Here is a 17,753-nt window from a genome sequence, read left to right on the forward strand (position 1 = left end):
AGGGAGGAGGGGGAGGGGGGCAAGTCGGACGAGAATTAATCTCGTCAATAAAAAATAACTTCAAGTAGAAAAGACAAGACAGTTCCATTAGAAAGATCATGTACGTGAGGCTCAGTGCGGATTGTCATAAGCCTAGCACACCAAGGAGCCTGAGTCCCCGCCAGCCTCGCAAATTAATAAGATTTTTTAGATTCCAACTAATTCAATTAATGATATATGTGGACCATCTGGCCTATAAATAAATCCTCTTCAACTCCGCTGGAGAAAACTGGGTGAGTGACCATTCTTTCAACACAGGTAGCCCAAATTCTTTGTTAACCGATCCCATTAACCAAAAAATTTACAATCTTGTTTGACAAACCGCTTTTTCAATGGCTGCTTCATTCATAAATTCTTTACATTAACGAAGGGAGGAGGGGAACGGGCCCCTCCCTCCCACCAAAAAAATACTCTTGCCACCTAAGTGTAATTCATTCATGCGGGATTCCTGTGGATTTGGCGGGAAAATGGTACATAGCCTCCTATGCTCTTATATTTGAGATTCCACATGTTTGCGTATGCAGATTAAAAAATTGACACAGTCGGAACCGATCTCTATAGCAGAGCTCAAGATTGTGCGTTTTGACAAGGCATTCAGGAAATCTCTAGCCTTGGACTCTGAATTTTAAACAGAAATGGAAACTTAAAATAAGCACGTGTTGTGCAAAGGGTCGGGTAGTGGAGTTTAGTAAGACGATTAATCTGATAGTCCAATCTGATCATTCAATTTATAACTCGCTATTTCTAGAACAGCATTAAGATGCCCCTCCAGAGTACAATTTACGAAATTGTGGAGGGCTCGATATCATGCGGCAGAAGTAATGGCATAAATCTTTGGCGGAGAAAAATTATTACAGTGCAGCCTGCAATTTAGAAAAAATAACGTGGAATGTTTGTTAAGTGACGATTAAGATTATCCAAAAATTATCCAAAAGGGTACAAAAAAAACAAAAACAAAAAACAAAAAAAAACAAACAAACAAACAAACAAACAAAAAACAAACAAACAAACAAACGAAACTGTCTCATTTTGTTGACTGTTTGGTCGAACTGACATTGCCAGCGCATCCTTGGGCTGTTTTAGGACGAAGTAGACGCCATCTTGAAAATTTGTCCCTTAACCATCCTCGCACTGCACTGCAATGGAAACTCGGAACAGTTTTGTTTAAACTCGAAAACAACCGAATCGGATGGCTCAGACTGAATAAGAACCAAGTTTTCTCTCACTTAACCGCGGAGAGAGTGAGTAAGAGAAAAAGATTACTATTTTACTAATAATTTATTTATAATTTATTTATTTATTAATGTTACACCAACTGATAATCGTTAAAATTTTTAAAATTAGATTGTTATAATAAAGTTCATTTATGCCCTCTCGTACATTAGTCTAGGTCTTAAGCTAAATACGGCTTTGAGCTTCATTTATTATGGCATGTGTAGTGTCGAATTATGTCGTGTCGTGAGATCGAGATCATGTGATGATCTTTAATCATATCCAAGACCAGTTATCTTAATTCCAACCTTTGGAGATTGTTACGAATTTTTGAATTTATTTTCTTGGCATTTCTATTGCTTTTTTGTGTATGTTTGGCCTATAAAGCAAAGGCATCAATGCGGTTGCAGAGCCTAAATATCATCCCAGTCTTGGTTTATCCTTTGTGTTTTTACGTTTGCTGTGAACTAGTATTCCTTGTTGATATGCTACAGTTACATAATATATATTCAATGATTATCATTATTGCAGTTTTATATTGAGCTCAGGAAAAAGCTGGACAAAGACATTAGCTCTCGAATTAACAAGATCACGTGACGGCCATCTTGAAGGACAAGAAAAACGGATCCGTCTTATAATAGAAAACTTTGTCATCCACCTATGGCTGTCGTCACGTGATGGATTCTTCCGTAAAAAAGTTAATTCAAGAGGGGCAAACTAGAAGAAAAAGCTAAAAAGGTTCTGGTCGATAAACACGTTTAAACAGGTTCTTACAGAACTTAGCACCTTAATAGAGGCTCTGCACCATCACGTGCCTGCGCCCATAATATAGCTTGGACTGCATTAATTTTTTGATGGCAGAACAAAAAAAAAAACGCATTTGCTCTCCGGAATCGTGAATTCTTTCCCATGTAAAACGATTGTATTTTTTCTGCCATCTAAAATGGCTGCCGTCGCATGATGGTGCAAAGCCTCTATTATAATTATTAAAGAACATGATGATTATTGACTAAAATTAGAGTCTTATTACCCATAAATGAGCAACATATTACTCTTTATATTGGAAAATATTTGCATAGAAAACGTTTAAGGTTATTATATTCAAGTCTTTTATATATCCTTAAGTTGGTCCCAGGCTCCTAATATAGAAACCGGCCTCTTGCGACAGTTAGTCAACTTAGGGCCTGGAATGGGGTGCCTTAAATTAGAGGTACACCACTTTTTTCTTTGCGCCTTTTTGTTGCTTTTTGTAATACTTGTTGAGACTGCGAAGCCAGGACTTTGGGTGACCAGCCAAGTAGGTGTTCTTCAAAGCCTTGTCTACTTCACCTTCAAGCTGACATAGGATTGTTATGTAGGTTGCTTGTTCTCCGCTCTCTGATGGACGAAGGATGATACCGCATGTATGGGTGATGAGCCTGCAAAATAAAACAGAGACTTGGTTGAGAAACTGCGTTCTCTTTATATAGCGTTTTCACAGCCTGACAAGGAGGTTATGTTGGTGTACCAAACAATAGTACAACTTTCTGCACAGCTTTTGCACAAAAATAGAGTCCAATTCCCTGAGGATAGAAAATGTATCGTTTTGGTACAGCCAACATGGCCGCTCTATACACTCTATAGACTCCCATTCGCAGAGCGCAGAGCAGAGCAGAGCAGAGCAGAGCAGAGCAGAGCAGAGCAGAGCAGAGCAGAGCAGAGCAGAGCAGAGCAGAGGCTGATGCGTCAGCAGCAAGTCATATTAACCAACGAGGCTGGTTGAGAGCAATCAAGATGAACATTATGAGTTCTGCCTCTCTTTTACCATTAGTCTTTTTTCTCTTCACCTATAAACCCAGTGAGGCTAAAGGGATTGTACTTACTGCAGCTGTTTTTTATCCTCCTCCGAAACCTCGACTTCTTGGCCATCTTTGTCTACCATTTGTCTCTTCCAGGTCATGATGTAGCTTGGTGGATCGTTCTCCTTGCGGTCTAGCGTCTCAAACGCCAGATCACGCTTCTTCACAGGGCTGAAAGTGCAAAACGCACAACCTTAATGGCAAATCGAACTACCTAATGATAACTACAAACCCCCTGTTGCTCAGGTTTAGCCTTATTTTTATTCCAGTGAAGATTCGTGGAATTTCAAAGTTTTTGTATAGTTTAAGTTGTACATTCTTTACTTTACCGCTGGTCTTCGCAAGGGCGAAACCAGGGATTTTTGAGGGGTAGCGGTGCCTTTGCATCGAAGCGAAACGTACGGTGAGCTTGCAAAGACAGAGAAACGTGAATAATTGTCCAAGGTGTTAAAAAGGTCTCTATCATTCCAAGCTCACCGTTCGTCTCGCTTCAATTCAAAGGCACGGCTACCTTTCAAGATGGCGCAGGGGACTGTGAAAAAGTTCCAATATAATGTGTAAGGGTTCTTCCGAAAATTAACGCTTAAATTTGGCCCCACTCAACGTACAGTGGACTCTTCTAAAATGTGAAAATGGGACAAAAAGAATCTAAGACCAGAAAATTTGCTTACCAGTAAATGAGTTTCGAGTCCTTGCTATCCTTGAGCATCTTGATTTCAGAGAAAGTTTTATCCCATTCTTCTCTGTATTTCCAGTCAGTGACAAATCGAACACCTGACACATGTACCAATAACAATGTCTGTTGTAAAATATGCTGTTTCGTTGTTGTTGTTGTTGTTGTTTTGTTTTGTTGTTGTTTTTTTGTTTTTTTTGTTTTTTTGTTTTTTTTGTTAGGTTGTTATTTTTAGCTTTTTATTGTTGTCGTTGTTTTTTTGTTTTTTTTTGAAAGTCTAGAAGTTTACACGTCCATTGCAAAATCATTGTCATGTTCGAAACATAGAACATATAAGCTCAAACCGAAATCGTATATGGGAAATACTTTATTAGATGTATCTTGTAATAGAACTCGTTGAATGATCAATTAGTACAAGGGGTCCATTAACTGTTGCAAATTCATTGTTAATAAGCAGCACGTAAAGATAACTTACATGCATCGTAAGGAATTTCCACTTTGGGGATGATGACCTATTAAAGAGAAACAATTACTTCAAAAGTTGAATAATTTAGCACTTTGATATATATTAAAGAAATAGAAAACGCGCGCGCGTGCTGTGTGCAGTTATAAAGCACGTGTGAGTTTGCAGAACGCGAGAGAAGGGTTTCGAGAAGCACGACGCTAAGCGTCGTGCTTCTAGACAATTCTCGAGTGTTGTGTCAATCCCCAAGTGCTTTATAACTCCACACAGCACAGCAAGCAAGTTTTTTATTTCTTTTATAAAATACAAATTACATAAATGACGAAACTGAAAGTGCGCCCGCGTGCTGTGTGCTCTCATAAATCACATGCTCTCAACCCATCAGAACGCGAGATTGAGAACAGTTATTTCATGAATGTATATAGTGCAAAGGGGAATGGGAACTGCACTTCACAAAGTGTATGTCTGGATTCTAATTTATTAACAAAGGAAGTCGACTTGATAGAGGTAGTATCACTGTATCTTGACACATATATTATATATTGACACATTCAAAACTGTACTCTTCTCCAGGGTTCTTGCTGAGCAGAGGAATGACTTACCCTTCTAATAGTGCCCTCTTTCATCGGCTTCATCCATTCTTCATAGTCTCGCTTTTTCTTCGTGCTGGTCCACCAATCAGTCGGCTCTTTGTCCCAGTTGTGTAACTTGCGGAAGATATCTTCAGGCGTCTCTAGAATTTCTTGTGAGCCATTGTCTTGACGGGTGGACTTGACGGTAACGCCACCTAAAAATGGAATCAGTCAAAACTTGTTACATCTTGTTATGCATCCATGGATTCTTACCCCCGTAGTCAGTGACAAGAGCAAGGATTATCGATATCCACAGAATTTGATATCCATTTGGTGGATGATGAATGAGAGAGTTCCCATCTGATCATCACAGTTCAATAGAGGGAATTAATACATATTTAAAAATTTTTAAGGAAATAGAAGGATGGATTCAGAGTGTATTGTCCCACTCAGATCACGTGTCATTCTCTTGATTACTGTTTCTTTGCTTACTGGTAAAATTTGATGGCACATCAAAATATATGGATCATACCCAAACAAAGAATCATAATCCCAAGACGTTTAAAATGGGAAAAACATCACGCGTAAAGTAAAAGGATTTTTGGTAAGGAGATCATAAAAAGCACGGGTGGAATGCGCCACGAATACGCTGCTTCTCAAAAATGCGACCCGGGAGCAGAGTTTGCCGTTGGACGGGGTCTCTCCTTTGCTTTGACGGTTTTTCTCTGGGTTCTCCGGATTTCGATTTCGATATTGGCTTTCACCTAGTATGAATCTTAGGGTTCTGTCGTGATTATCCCATGCTGTGATACTACAGCCAAACTAGATTTATTCGAAATCAAGTTACTGACCTTCTGGTGGAGGGCCATCTTTAGCCATCATCGCGAATATTTTGTCAATGTCAGCGGTCCCAGCTTCGTCCTTCTTTGCTTCCTCGTACGTCAATACAGGTTCCAGGTCTTGTGGTGGAGGTCCGTCGTACTTTGGCTTCGACTGTTCAATAAAATGGAACTATATGTCAAAGACGATACATGGATTTGGGGGCTGGGAGATAAGTTCAACAAGTACGGCGAAGCATAGAAAGCATAGATATCTACTGAGGATCAAGAGTCTGCACTACCTATAATCCCCATTATTAACCTTCCCCACCACCACCACTACACATTATCAATTATTTATTTCTAAAAAAAAATTGGGGTGTAAAGACAAAAAAGTCTAGCTAACGAACTAAGTATTAGGAGAAAAATAAATCGATCTTACTTTACGACGGTAGCATTATGGCCAGTGGCTAACAAACCTGTTGTCCTCGTTCCATGATAAAATTGAAATTTAGAGTTGATTTTTGCAATCACGATTAGCACGTCGAGTACCAAGAGTGACAAGGGATATCATGGTATAGTGTCGTATAGTTTCCAGACGCATTATATACAACTCAATTGGGACTATTCTTACTGACCCATTCCAAAAAGACGCAGTAAAGATTATGCTTCTTTGTCTTTGAGACTTAAGTTTCATCCCCAGTCAACAATTGTACTTCGGTATACAGTATTACATATGTCAAATCATAGACCCCTTGCAGCACGTCAGAATGCAACTCAATTTGAAGGACATAACAATGGGTTTCCAATTTCTCAGGAGATTGAAATTCTTTTGTTTTGTCCTCCAAATTGAGCTTTATTGACGTTGTTTTCAAATCTATTGGTAGTTACTTGTTCGTCGTTGGATAGAAGAACATGCTCCCCAAACAACCTCTCGTTTTCATCATCATCATCATCATCATCATCATCATCAGATTTGTCCTTGGGCTTGCTAGATTTATCAACAGTGGTGGTGGTTACCGTGTAGCTCACACGGTATGTCTTGTTAGGCTCCAGTTCCTCCATATTCTTCCATGTTTGCTGCATTGATTCTGTCCTTGCGTCATGACGCTTCTCTTCTATTACTTCTTCCATCTTGGATTCCTAATAAATTTACAAACTATAGGACTTAATTTGTAACTTAGTTTGACTAAGTCAGCTCAAAGATCGAATATAGCGTTATAGGTTGGGTGGAAAGACCTGAGCAAAGGTACGGCCTCCTCCGCAGGCATCTTCATTGCTCTGCAGAACAAATATGGTACTAGCTAGCAACTGTAAACATATGCGATGCGAGTCCTAAAAAAATGATCCCACGACGACAGTGTTGAGAGAGATAGCACATTATAGGAGTGCAAGCATCTATGCTTTCCAGTTTCCCTGAAACCTGTAACCTGTAAGTTATTTTTCTTTCCCTCATTAGGGCTGAGAGGCAGGACAAAACACTAAGAGGGGGGGGGTGGGGTGGGGGATACCTCATCTTGGCAGCATGGATCGCAGTGGGAAACGTGGAAAGACAAAACAAAACTAAGGACATTGTAACATATGGCTTTGGATAGAATAACCCTGTTGAAGTTAAAGACTTTACGGAGCCTTTATTTCCCTTTCATTACAACTCTTCCAATAAAAGATACATTAAACCATAGGCTTGCATTGAATCGGGGAAACATGGAAAGCTAGCTGCGCTCTAGCGGAACGCCAGCGCAGCATAACACCGATGAGGCAACGCTCTGACGATAAGATTAAGAATAATATATGCAAAAACACTAAAATGAACTCGAATTTTTTTGCAGCCAATCTTGTTAACAAACAATTCAGAAAGTAAATGGCATTTACGTAATTTACAGCTGAAGACAAGCTGGTACGTGTAGTGAAATGAAGTGAACATGACTGACTGGTAAGTCGAGCCACCACGTGTTTGAGCAGAATACTACTGTCACTGACATGTACCGAGATATTGTTTAGTTGTATTATATGTCATGTACCTTTGAACTTTCGAACAATACTGCAGGAAATGTGAGATGGTATGAAAGCCCTGTGTGGAGTTTGCGTTTTACAAAACTACACCTTATAACGGCCAAAATCAGATTAGTGAAGTGCAAAGCACCATTGAAAATTATAATCCAGGGTCTTAAAGGTGTCTTATCTTAAAGATGAGTTTAAGTTTATAATAAAAATATTACCAAGAAACATGAATAAACAACAGCAATGCAACACGTGTGCTGGATAACATTCATGGAACAAATTTTTAATAGAAACCATATGAAGGCTGAATTCTCTTAATTATTTTCTGAATTTTCGTACAAATTTGTCGTCTTGAGTCAAAAAGAAGGTTTTCGAATCTACTAATTTCTAGGCAACACATCTATGCACTGGAAAACGCAAGAGAAAAAAAGAATAGAAGCATGTCACAGACTTTGACGATAAGATTAATTAAAATATATTGTCCATTGCTTGTTATCTTAATAATTATGCAGAACTTGCTGGAATAAAACTTTAGCGAACCCCGAATTATAACTTAACTTTTAGCGAAAAGAAAATGTCAAGCAAGACGCGTAGCTTAATCATGTTGATAGTGATGACAACCAATGGATCCTGAAAGCATTTATATCGCTTTAAACATGATAGTTTCCTTGATAAAATGATTACTAAGCAAATTTTAACTCCCTTCTCAGCTTTATAGCTAGAAAGCCAATCATTTAGTGACTTAGATTATGACAGATATTCAGAAAAAGCTTAACATTTTTATAATATTTTGGCTAGCGAGTTCTTGCGTGTGAAGATTCCAAATGGGTCACAAGGCCACTTTAACTTTGGCCCTCGCAAATGGTATCTCTTACACTTGAATGCGACAAGTAATGAAAGTAAACACACTAACCTTTCTGCTAGAATAACTTCAATAACAAAATTGTAGCGTTGCTTTTGAGAATCTTTTCATCCGTGGATGAAGTTCAACCTTCTCGAACGACAGTCACGTCTGAACCTCCTTCTTCAGACGTGACTAATTTAATTCAACAATGATTGACAGATGTAACGCAAGTACGTTATAAGCATTTATATAATTAGGTCTCTCCTTCAAACCCGTCCTAGAGCCTACTACAAGGCTCAAGCGAGATATTAAAACCCAATTTAATACACTGTGCTCTTTAATTCTTTCTGAACTTCTTTGTCAAAGCCCACGCTAACAAAGTTTTCTTCACTAATGCGTTAACAAATAATTTGCATTAGAAAACATTAGACGTTGGCTATTACGGTGTCACGAAATGGATTTCTTTTCATTTTATAAGCGTTAGGTCGCACATTTATGTTTTTCTATGCATTAATATGTTTTTATGTTGTTCAAGCTTGTTATCAGTTAGTTTCGTACCTGTTGGTTGTCCTTTTTAGGGGCGGCGTGCTGTGCTGCCACGAGTTTGTTGTCTTGTTCAACGCTTTGATAGGGTTCGTCGTGTTCAGATGCCTTATCGTGCCTTTGTGGATCGGCGCCCTCCTGCGAATGACGTTCAAACCTTGGTTGACTCAAATGCAGAAATACCGTCGCTGATTTTCTCTTTTCGGTCTTCGCGTCTATGTCGTCCTGGGACAGCGCCTTGTTCTCAGTTGTTTCCCTTTCCGCTTGTACTGCGTCGGCACTCTTCGGCTCAATAACTGGTCGATCGATACTTGGCCGGGACCCAGAAGGTTCGTCGCTGTCTTCTTCCTCTGCCTGCGCTAGGGGGGCTAACTTTTTGCCAGTTTTACCCTCCTCTTCGATGATAAGCAAACTGCGATCACTAGAAACTGGCAGTGTCTCTGTGTACGCAAAATATATGGAAATTTGTTAATATAGTTGAAAAGCAGTCTTGACCTATGAACTGAGAAATATTGGCTGCTCACTATAGGCTCGCGTTGTACACTAGTATCGCGTTGCTTCCAGTTTATTGGAGAAAAAAATACAAAAAAAATGGATAATACTCTTAGTATCGAAAGTACTACAGTTCAGAAAACGTACAAGCAAATCAAGACATTATGAAATATCAAACATCTTAAATATCATCATAAATTATCAAAATGCATTTTCTGTGCATTTTGATCTCCGAGCTCAGATGATTTATTACATTATATCACTCAATAGCTGAAGGGTGATTTATCAAAGCTTTTATGAAATACAAAAGGTATTTGATAATTTTAAAAGCCATCATTATAATATTCAATTTTATGGATTAGATTTTGGCTTTACCTGTTAGTTTTGTCGATGTCAAAATTTAATATTTGATATTTATTATTACAATTTTCATAAACATACGAACCCTGTGTATGTGAGCTGCACTCTGAAGTTTGTTTTTTCGCTACCGTCAATCAAACCTAATCAGTCGGTACCTTTCATATTTTTGACTGTAGCGAAAAAACAAATTTCAGCGTTCAACGAGTTCGCATGTTTATGAAAATTGCAGTGAAATAATACAAATATCTATCGATTGTAACAAACATAGGGATTAATTTATATTATTAAAGAGTATATTTTAACGGTTTTTTTCCAGCTAGAATAACCTCAGAGAATTTCAATTGTTCAGAGAAAGGTTTGCAGACATTTCGTTTATGGGTCACTAAGTCAACAAACTGGCTAATCTTATCAATTATGCAAATGACGATTTCAAAATCATCAGAGATTGGAAAAACTTTTAATTATTTTATTTTTAAATTCAGGGCTTGTTTGCATTAAATCAACTCATAGTTATTCACATCACTCACAATTTTCTCAAGCCACTTATACTAAGTACTAATTACTTTCATTCAAAGCCTGGAGGGGTCAGTCATATATCAATGATTCATTCAAATGATGTTGTTTATGTGGGTGTAGTTTCAGCCAACCTGACCGTTTAATGTCAATCGTTTCAGTGATGAATTCTTAATGACTTGTATGGGCAAGGTTTTCAGTACCCCGAACCTAGGCGATTATTCTAGTAGCCAGGTTTAGTACTCTTGCAGATTTTGATTAAGGAAACTCAAACTTTCAGATGAGATTTAATCAGGGAGTTGGGAGTTGCTGGTTGCATATTAATCAGTCTCCCAGTCTACTTCAAAAAAGTCACGTGATTGATAGTAAGCAATTCAAGTCTTAAACAATTATTTACCTCAGGCTTAGTGAATATCGAGTATAGTTTACAGTTTCATTCTTCTCATTTTTATTTATTTTTCTAAACTAAATTGATGGTGTATTTCTTTTTTTCCTTTTTAGATCGATTTTATTTTTGCGCATTGCAAGCTTTTCATTTTTTTAAAAAACAATCATTATTTATTATTTATAATTAATCATTATTTATTATTATTTATGATGACGATGATGATGATGATGATGATGATTAATCAATTATTTCAAACTGCCACATATTATTTTATTAATGTTAACCACGAATTATAAATTTCGTCATACATCAGGCTTATATCTGATTCATGCAGTAAAAGAAAAATTATGCATTGGATTAAACTCATGTCCGTGTAGTTAGATAGATAGTTAAAAATATACATATATAGTATAATAAACAATATACTAAAAGCTGCTTTCCGTGAATGCCGTGCGTTATAGAATATCATTGATCTTGCGTTTAAATATCCCCAGAGACTCTGAGTTTCTTATACCACTAGGAAGACTTTTCCACAAAGTGGCGCCACTGTAGCTAAAGCTATTGCGGTAATAATTAGTGCGTAGCAAAGGCACATTAAGTTTATTTTCAGAGTCCCTGAGGTTGTAAGCAGAGTCATGTGTCTATCAAGTGTGCTTTTTACCTTTATTTTCCACAATTGTGGCGGGGATATCTTTAGTGTCTTCTTTTCCTTTTTCGATTCCATTTTCTTTTATTTTGAATGTCTCGATATCCTTTTCTCTTTCTTCCACTTCTTCTTTTACTTCATTGCTATCCTCAGATACGATTGCCTCTTTCTTATTCTCATTCTCTTTTGTCTCTTTTATTTCTTCCTTATTTTCTTGCTCTTTTTCATGTTCTTCTTCTTTTTTGGGTTTACTTCTAAACCAGCCAAAAAATCGATTAAAAGTCGATTCATTTTTTTCAGGAGTCTCCTCTTTGACTTCACCTTTTTCCTTCTCACTACCTTCCTTATTCTCTTTTCCTTCCATCTTTTCTTCAACTACATTATTTTCCGTTTCTTTTGCCTCTTTATCAGTTATTTTAACATTTATTTGGTCTTTTTCTGCCATTCTTGAGGCTGTTAGTTGAGCAGTTTAAAAGTTTTATGTGCTTTTATGCCAGTTTACAAGTGAGTGATGCAACACTTTGATGTGATCTGCAAAGACAAGTAATAAAACACGTATTATTCACTTGTAAATTTTTAAAAAAAAATTAAAAACTGAAGGCAGGATCCAATGACATAGGAGCTTGCAGCGCTTGTCCTTATTATATGGTCCCCCATTCTCTTGAATTATCTGTGTAGGTTATTTTTAGATTATGCAAATCATTGTCAACACTCTTAACTTCCCCTGAACCACTTGAACCAAACTCTTTTCTGAACTTTTGTTTTGTTCAAAACTCTCTACTCTCTCCATTTACTGCTACTATGCTCGTGCGACAATTTCCTTATAGGAACATCACGTGATTTTGTGACGTCATCCATCAGACTCTTCTCATTGGCTTAGCTTGCTTGTGAAAATAGGGTGTCAAATAAAAATAGTCATTGTGAATTCTCTTTTCTACCAAATGGGCTGCTGCTGTCAGTCACATTTTTATAGCTGGATTTATATCTATTTTTAAATATCATTAAAAGTTATAATCATTTTATTGAAAATTAATTTATCATGTCTTATTGTCATGGTCTTTCGATTTGTCTGTTGTGTCTGTAGTTCCGCATATTTAGCTAAGCTATTTATGAATGCATGAGGCAGAGAAAATACTGCGAGTTTCACTGAGAACGTACCTCTCTTGCTCACAGCATGCGCGAAATTACGAAGGAGAGGCACTGGAGCGAGAGAGCTACTTAGTGAAGTGTCCTTATTTCATAAGAACGACACGGAAAAAACTCCATACACTTAAGACTTAGAAAAGGTTACTAGAACTAAAGGAAATTGAAAAAAGGTCCTTACAAGACCAAATGGGACTATGGGTATGCACTTTGTCATCATCATCATTGATGTTCTCTATCCGCTATTGCAGTTGGTTAGTTGCCCATGCAGGATCTGATTTCTATTGATGGTTTTCAAACATTCCCAAGAGAATTAAATAACAAAAGACACGGCGGCCATGTTGGAGGATATAACAAAAGAATTCATTGGCAATTCTTTTGTTAAGTTCCTCCAACATGGCCGCCGTGAAAACCATCAATACCATGGGCGCAGGGAATAATCGTGTTTTATCCATGTAAATTATGTACAAAAACATTCATGAATACAAAAATATCAAAAATGCTAAAATGGTATCGTGGGCTTCCATACATGCCATCTGGCACTACATATCTCATGGCCATATCATGATCAAATAATATAACAACATATAAAAATAAAATCGGTTTATAACCTTAGTATATTTCTATCTTTTTATGTACGTCATGAAAACAGACGTTTGTTTTTGTTTTTTCTTTTTTTTTTGTTGGACTTTTACGTTCACATATGCACACTGAAGACGATGGCCATGGGAACCAAAGCTACATACATAAATGTTCGTGTGAATTGTACAGATAATGACTGAATTCATAGTGGTTGTCTCTCACAGCTGTGGTCCGCGTGTTGGAACCCCTAGTGTTCAGATTGGATCATATTTGAGTTGAGTTTCGGTTGATCTGTTGTACACTCTCCTTGCCACGAGATTATTTTTACAGGTTCTCTAGTTGTGGGTTGAGAGTTGTGCGTGCATAGAATATTTAATGTAGAGGTAAGGTGTGTGAGAGACAGTGGGCCGACCTGGAAACTAGTATACTTTAATTTGTATCCCACTATTTAAAAAAAAAAAGATTTTAGTTAATTTAATTCGTATGAATAGCTATTTTAAAACGAACCTTCCGTGTTTTGAACCTTGTTGAACTAGAGAGCCAGTTTTTCTACTGAAAAATAGATATCTATCTCTTGAAAGTCAAAATAAGAAAAAGCAACTTGGAAATAGTAAGCATTAATATTCACAACCCTTAGAAAATTCTAATTTTTATGAATCCTCAACAACGGGCTTAGAAACACTTACTGCATGGCTGAGCAGAAGTTTTGCGTCTGGAAGCTTATTCTGTTAACAACTGTCTCTTTCTCAGTCTTAAGAAATACTTAACAATTAACAGTTACTTTAATTAATCTATCGCAAAAACCGTTAAAAAATACATTGTTTTAATCTGTTTTAGTGAGTCGTTTTGAATTCAATATTCATCTATAAAAATTAATATATTGCTAAACTGAGTCGAGATATTCTCCATAATATTTTTATCTACACTGTGGAATTTGTATTTAAAACGTTGCTTTGCAGCGAATGCTGGATATTGCATAGTAAATAAGTCCAATACAAAAAATAAAGAAAAGTATTCAGTATTCGTACAAGAAATGATGTATTGGGTACCAAAGGTAAAGCACGTTGCTTTGCAGCGAATGCTGGATATCTAAAACACTCTCTCTTTATGCCATTTAACCCGACTACATTATCCACAAGACAACCTTTTTTGTAATGTTTATAGAATGGTCGTTTTTCACAGCTGGCTTGGCATCAGTATTTATGCGTATATCTACACTTCCTTCATCCGTATTTTGCTCAAATTTGTAGTTGATCATATCTATACTTCTCTAGTAACGATTTAAGCAGCAAGCAATACTACCATACTTTTTTTTAAATATCAACAATAATAACTGCACATATTTATGACAAGAAAATTAATCGTCCTCGTAGATTCACTATGGTATATTATGACTCAAGAATGACAACTGAAATATTACCAACTAGTTAGAAAATCATCCTGTAATCTTCCCCATAATATAAATATATTTTAAGGATCCTTTTAATAGATTATATTCATGACATACGACCAAGGCAGGTGTGGCTGGGTGGATTAGTCCAGTAATTAGAAGTGATATTTTATTCGAATTATAAATTAATTCAATTTCGTTCAATATTGTACTAATATTAGCCAGCAATGATTCCTTGATCGAAGTTTTCTGCAACACATGAAGACAAAATCCGTCGATAAAACTAACGTCACGTCATATCCTCGTACCGCTGGAACTACCCTTTTATTGTTATTGCTATTTTGTTTTGATATTTTAATTCGTCTTTTATATCAATACCATTTCACAGCGTGTTCAAACAGACCCGAAATCTAAATACTAGATTCATGAACAGCAAGACTCAAAAAATGACATTATAACAGTGACAAAGGTTAGAGCAACAATGTTATAATGAACACATCTTTAGCTTTGTTGAAGTGTTTGTTTTTATTTTTGGTGATAAAGCCCCGTAATACAAACACTAGTCAGTCTTTGATTCCACTATTCTACCTCTCATGACAGTTAGACAATTCATCACCACAAGCGAAGGAAATTTCTTGAAGAACTCGTTAATTTAGAGCTGTCCACGATAACCAAAATCACATTCGAAAGACAGAGAAAGTAGACTTGAACGAAGCATATACGTGGCATTATGAAGCCATATGATTATTATAAAAAGTAAAGCATAGCACCGAATCAAGCGTAAAGCTACAGCAAGGTCATCGAGTCTGAAGGATATATATATGATTGGAAATGAAGAAAAGTAGCACCTAGATTTCTAAATTGGAGAGCTATTATGTCAATATTTCTTTGGGGGAGCTACTGTTTGCTCGTGCCGGGGCAATATCCTAAAGGAAGGCACCTAAGACCGCGAGTGTTATTATAAAAAACAATCTTTGTGCGTGGCTAAGTCCTAATAGCAATCAGTAAAACCACATGAAATATAAATATATTTCTAGAAATGGTATTAGTGAAAAGAAGGCCTAATTGGTTGCGACTCACCTTTCTCTTTTTCTTCAAAGATGTGATGAAGAAACTGGGATGCCTTTATCATAGACGTTGCACGCTACCCCTTTGAAATGAAACTCTTGTAACAACCCAAAGTGTTTTTCTTGCCTTCTTATAAGAGTTTCAGAGTTTATTCGCCCAAAAGCACGAGCTTGGACGTACCAAAAATTAGCGTTAAAAACCGTGCTCCTATTATTAACCTGATAGGATTTTTGCAGTGGTAATAATGGATGTAAATAAGATGGGTTGTGTTACTACAGCTTTGAAATTAATGTCTAATATTCATTCACGTGGATCGCTAATGTATTCATGATGGTTTCTTGTGGGGGGAAAACAGGTACTTGTTTTTGTTATCTTCGTATCTTCTAACGATAAGAAACAATAATTAGCTTGAGGGGGATAAGATCAAGAGGCACTCTTCTTATCAAACGATTTTCGGCAGTACTTTCAAAGCAAAGCATACGTTTTTCTAGAAGACATCGTTAAAACGCCTGGGGGAACCACTGGAAACCAATTCTATTAGTTTTAATACCAAATCACGTGGCCTATTTTGGCAAGTGTCATTAAAGTATTAAATATCACGCAAAAACCTGTTTTAAAGCCTTGTGGAAGAAAAAATCGGAAGGTTTTAAGTACTTGGTCCCTTGATCCCTGAATAAAAGTGTCCAAGAAACGAGTTGAATTTCTTAAATAAAATGTCTTGTTTAATATTCACAGGTTAAGTCAGTCAGTCATACCATCTGATCCTGCCTTGTCCGTCTCGGCTAGCCACACAGTTGCATCTTAATGAGATTCTTTACTGGTTATTCTGGATTATACTGACGTTTTGGGATAACTTTAATGTTTACAAGGTACTGGTTCCTGGGGGGTACGTATCGCATCGAAGCCGCCATTTTGGTTCACGATAGCAATGCATTCTTCTCTTAGCTTCTCTTGCTTTGATCATTAACCAACAAGTCGGCTGTCTCATTGTTATTTATATCTCAAAGGTTGTCATGTGGTTGCACCCCCAGTTAAAAATAAACTTATACATGCACCTTTTCGAGGATATATTTTTGTTTGCTCAAGACACATAATGGAATATATTCAATAGAAAGACCATTTAATCATAATAAATTCTGGCAAAACAGGAATGGCTGTTCAGTCATAAGAAGTCAGTTCACTAGCACCCCCTGCCCTATGTTCTTAGAAGAAACCGCACACGCACGACGAAATATGTATTTTAAGCCTTTTCGTGCAAGCTTACTCAATCAGTCACACTCACGAGCTTCATGGAGACATGCTACATCGCGTGCAATAACACAATGTTCAACAAATACATCACGTCACATGATCATATCCCAACATTAATGATTAAATAACAGATCACATGACTATTAGCTTGAACGTCCGTGCATTTGTCAATGTCGATCGCTTGCAGAAACTTCAAGGTTGTTTTGTAAGTAATGCACAATAATTGATGCCCAGTGGTGAGGTTCAAATCTTGGTGAGATGCATGCTTGATATTTTAGAAATCAAAACCGTGAACCAACATATTTACCTGGTGCTGCCAATGTGTCTCATTTTATGCAAACACAGAATACTTTCTTCAATGGTCCATTCAAATTTGCATTAACTTCCAACATGGCAAGAGCCAAATGTTGCGACTACAATACCCCTAGTTGTATTCATTGAGTTACAAATAGCGAATACTGTGGCTGCTACCATTATAGAGTTGGGTATAGAGCTGTGTAATGAGATCTACTTATTCTTGGTAAGAAAAATCGAAAGATTTCCATAGCAACAATCGTAATGACCACAAATTGAGAAACTGAGAAAACTAGAATAATCCATCTATGTCAAGAGGACCCACTACTGAAGGACTATGGCTTTGGTAAAATCTGTTAGACCGTGTTCAAGTAATGAGTGGTTTAATAAGGGGATAAACAACCAGAAGATCTCATGGTTTCAGTGATGCTGTTTAAAAACAGATTATTGTTCGCCGCCATTGCCTCAACTCAACTCAGTCGACTACTTTTGCCAATTTCATTCAAAAGCACTCACACATTTTAAAGAATTTTTTTTCAAATAATTAGTGAAATCAAACTCCTGATATTGTGCCACATTGTAGCGTGAAGTCATGTTCGCCATGTTGGATGAATGGTTATGAT

General features: G+C 37.0%; 1 protein-coding gene across 1 annotated transcript; it reads right to left on the reverse strand.

The window, feature by feature from the left end:
* Positions 1-1,298: 1,298 nt before the first annotated feature.
* LOC116290839 (uncharacterized) lies at positions 1,299-15,967 on the reverse strand. Its single transcript, XM_031697948.2, has 10 exons — positions 15,598-15,967; positions 11,418-11,933; positions 9,019-9,443; positions 6,507-6,758; positions 5,649-5,790; positions 4,828-5,012; positions 4,238-4,274; positions 3,761-3,863; positions 3,114-3,260; positions 1,299-2,669 (listed from the first exon to the last, which is right to left on the reverse strand). Exons 2-10 carry the CDS (start codon positions 11,845-11,847, stop codon positions 2,456-2,458), a joined length of 1,935 nt encoding a protein of 644 aa, XP_031553808.2. The 5' UTR covers positions 11,848-11,933; positions 15,598-15,967; the 3' UTR covers positions 1,299-2,455.
* Between the last annotated feature and the right edge of the window lie 1,786 nt (positions 15,968-17,753).

Source organism: Actinia tenebrosa, unplaced genomic scaffold, assembly GCF_029948245.1.
Source record: "Actinia tenebrosa isolate PJP-AT-01 unplaced genomic scaffold, QUT_ActTen_1.0 PGA_scaffold7__59_contigs__length_16204524, whole genome shotgun sequence".
Classification (NCBI taxonomy): domain Eukaryota; kingdom Metazoa; phylum Cnidaria; class Anthozoa; order Actiniaria; family Actiniidae; genus Actinia; species Actinia tenebrosa.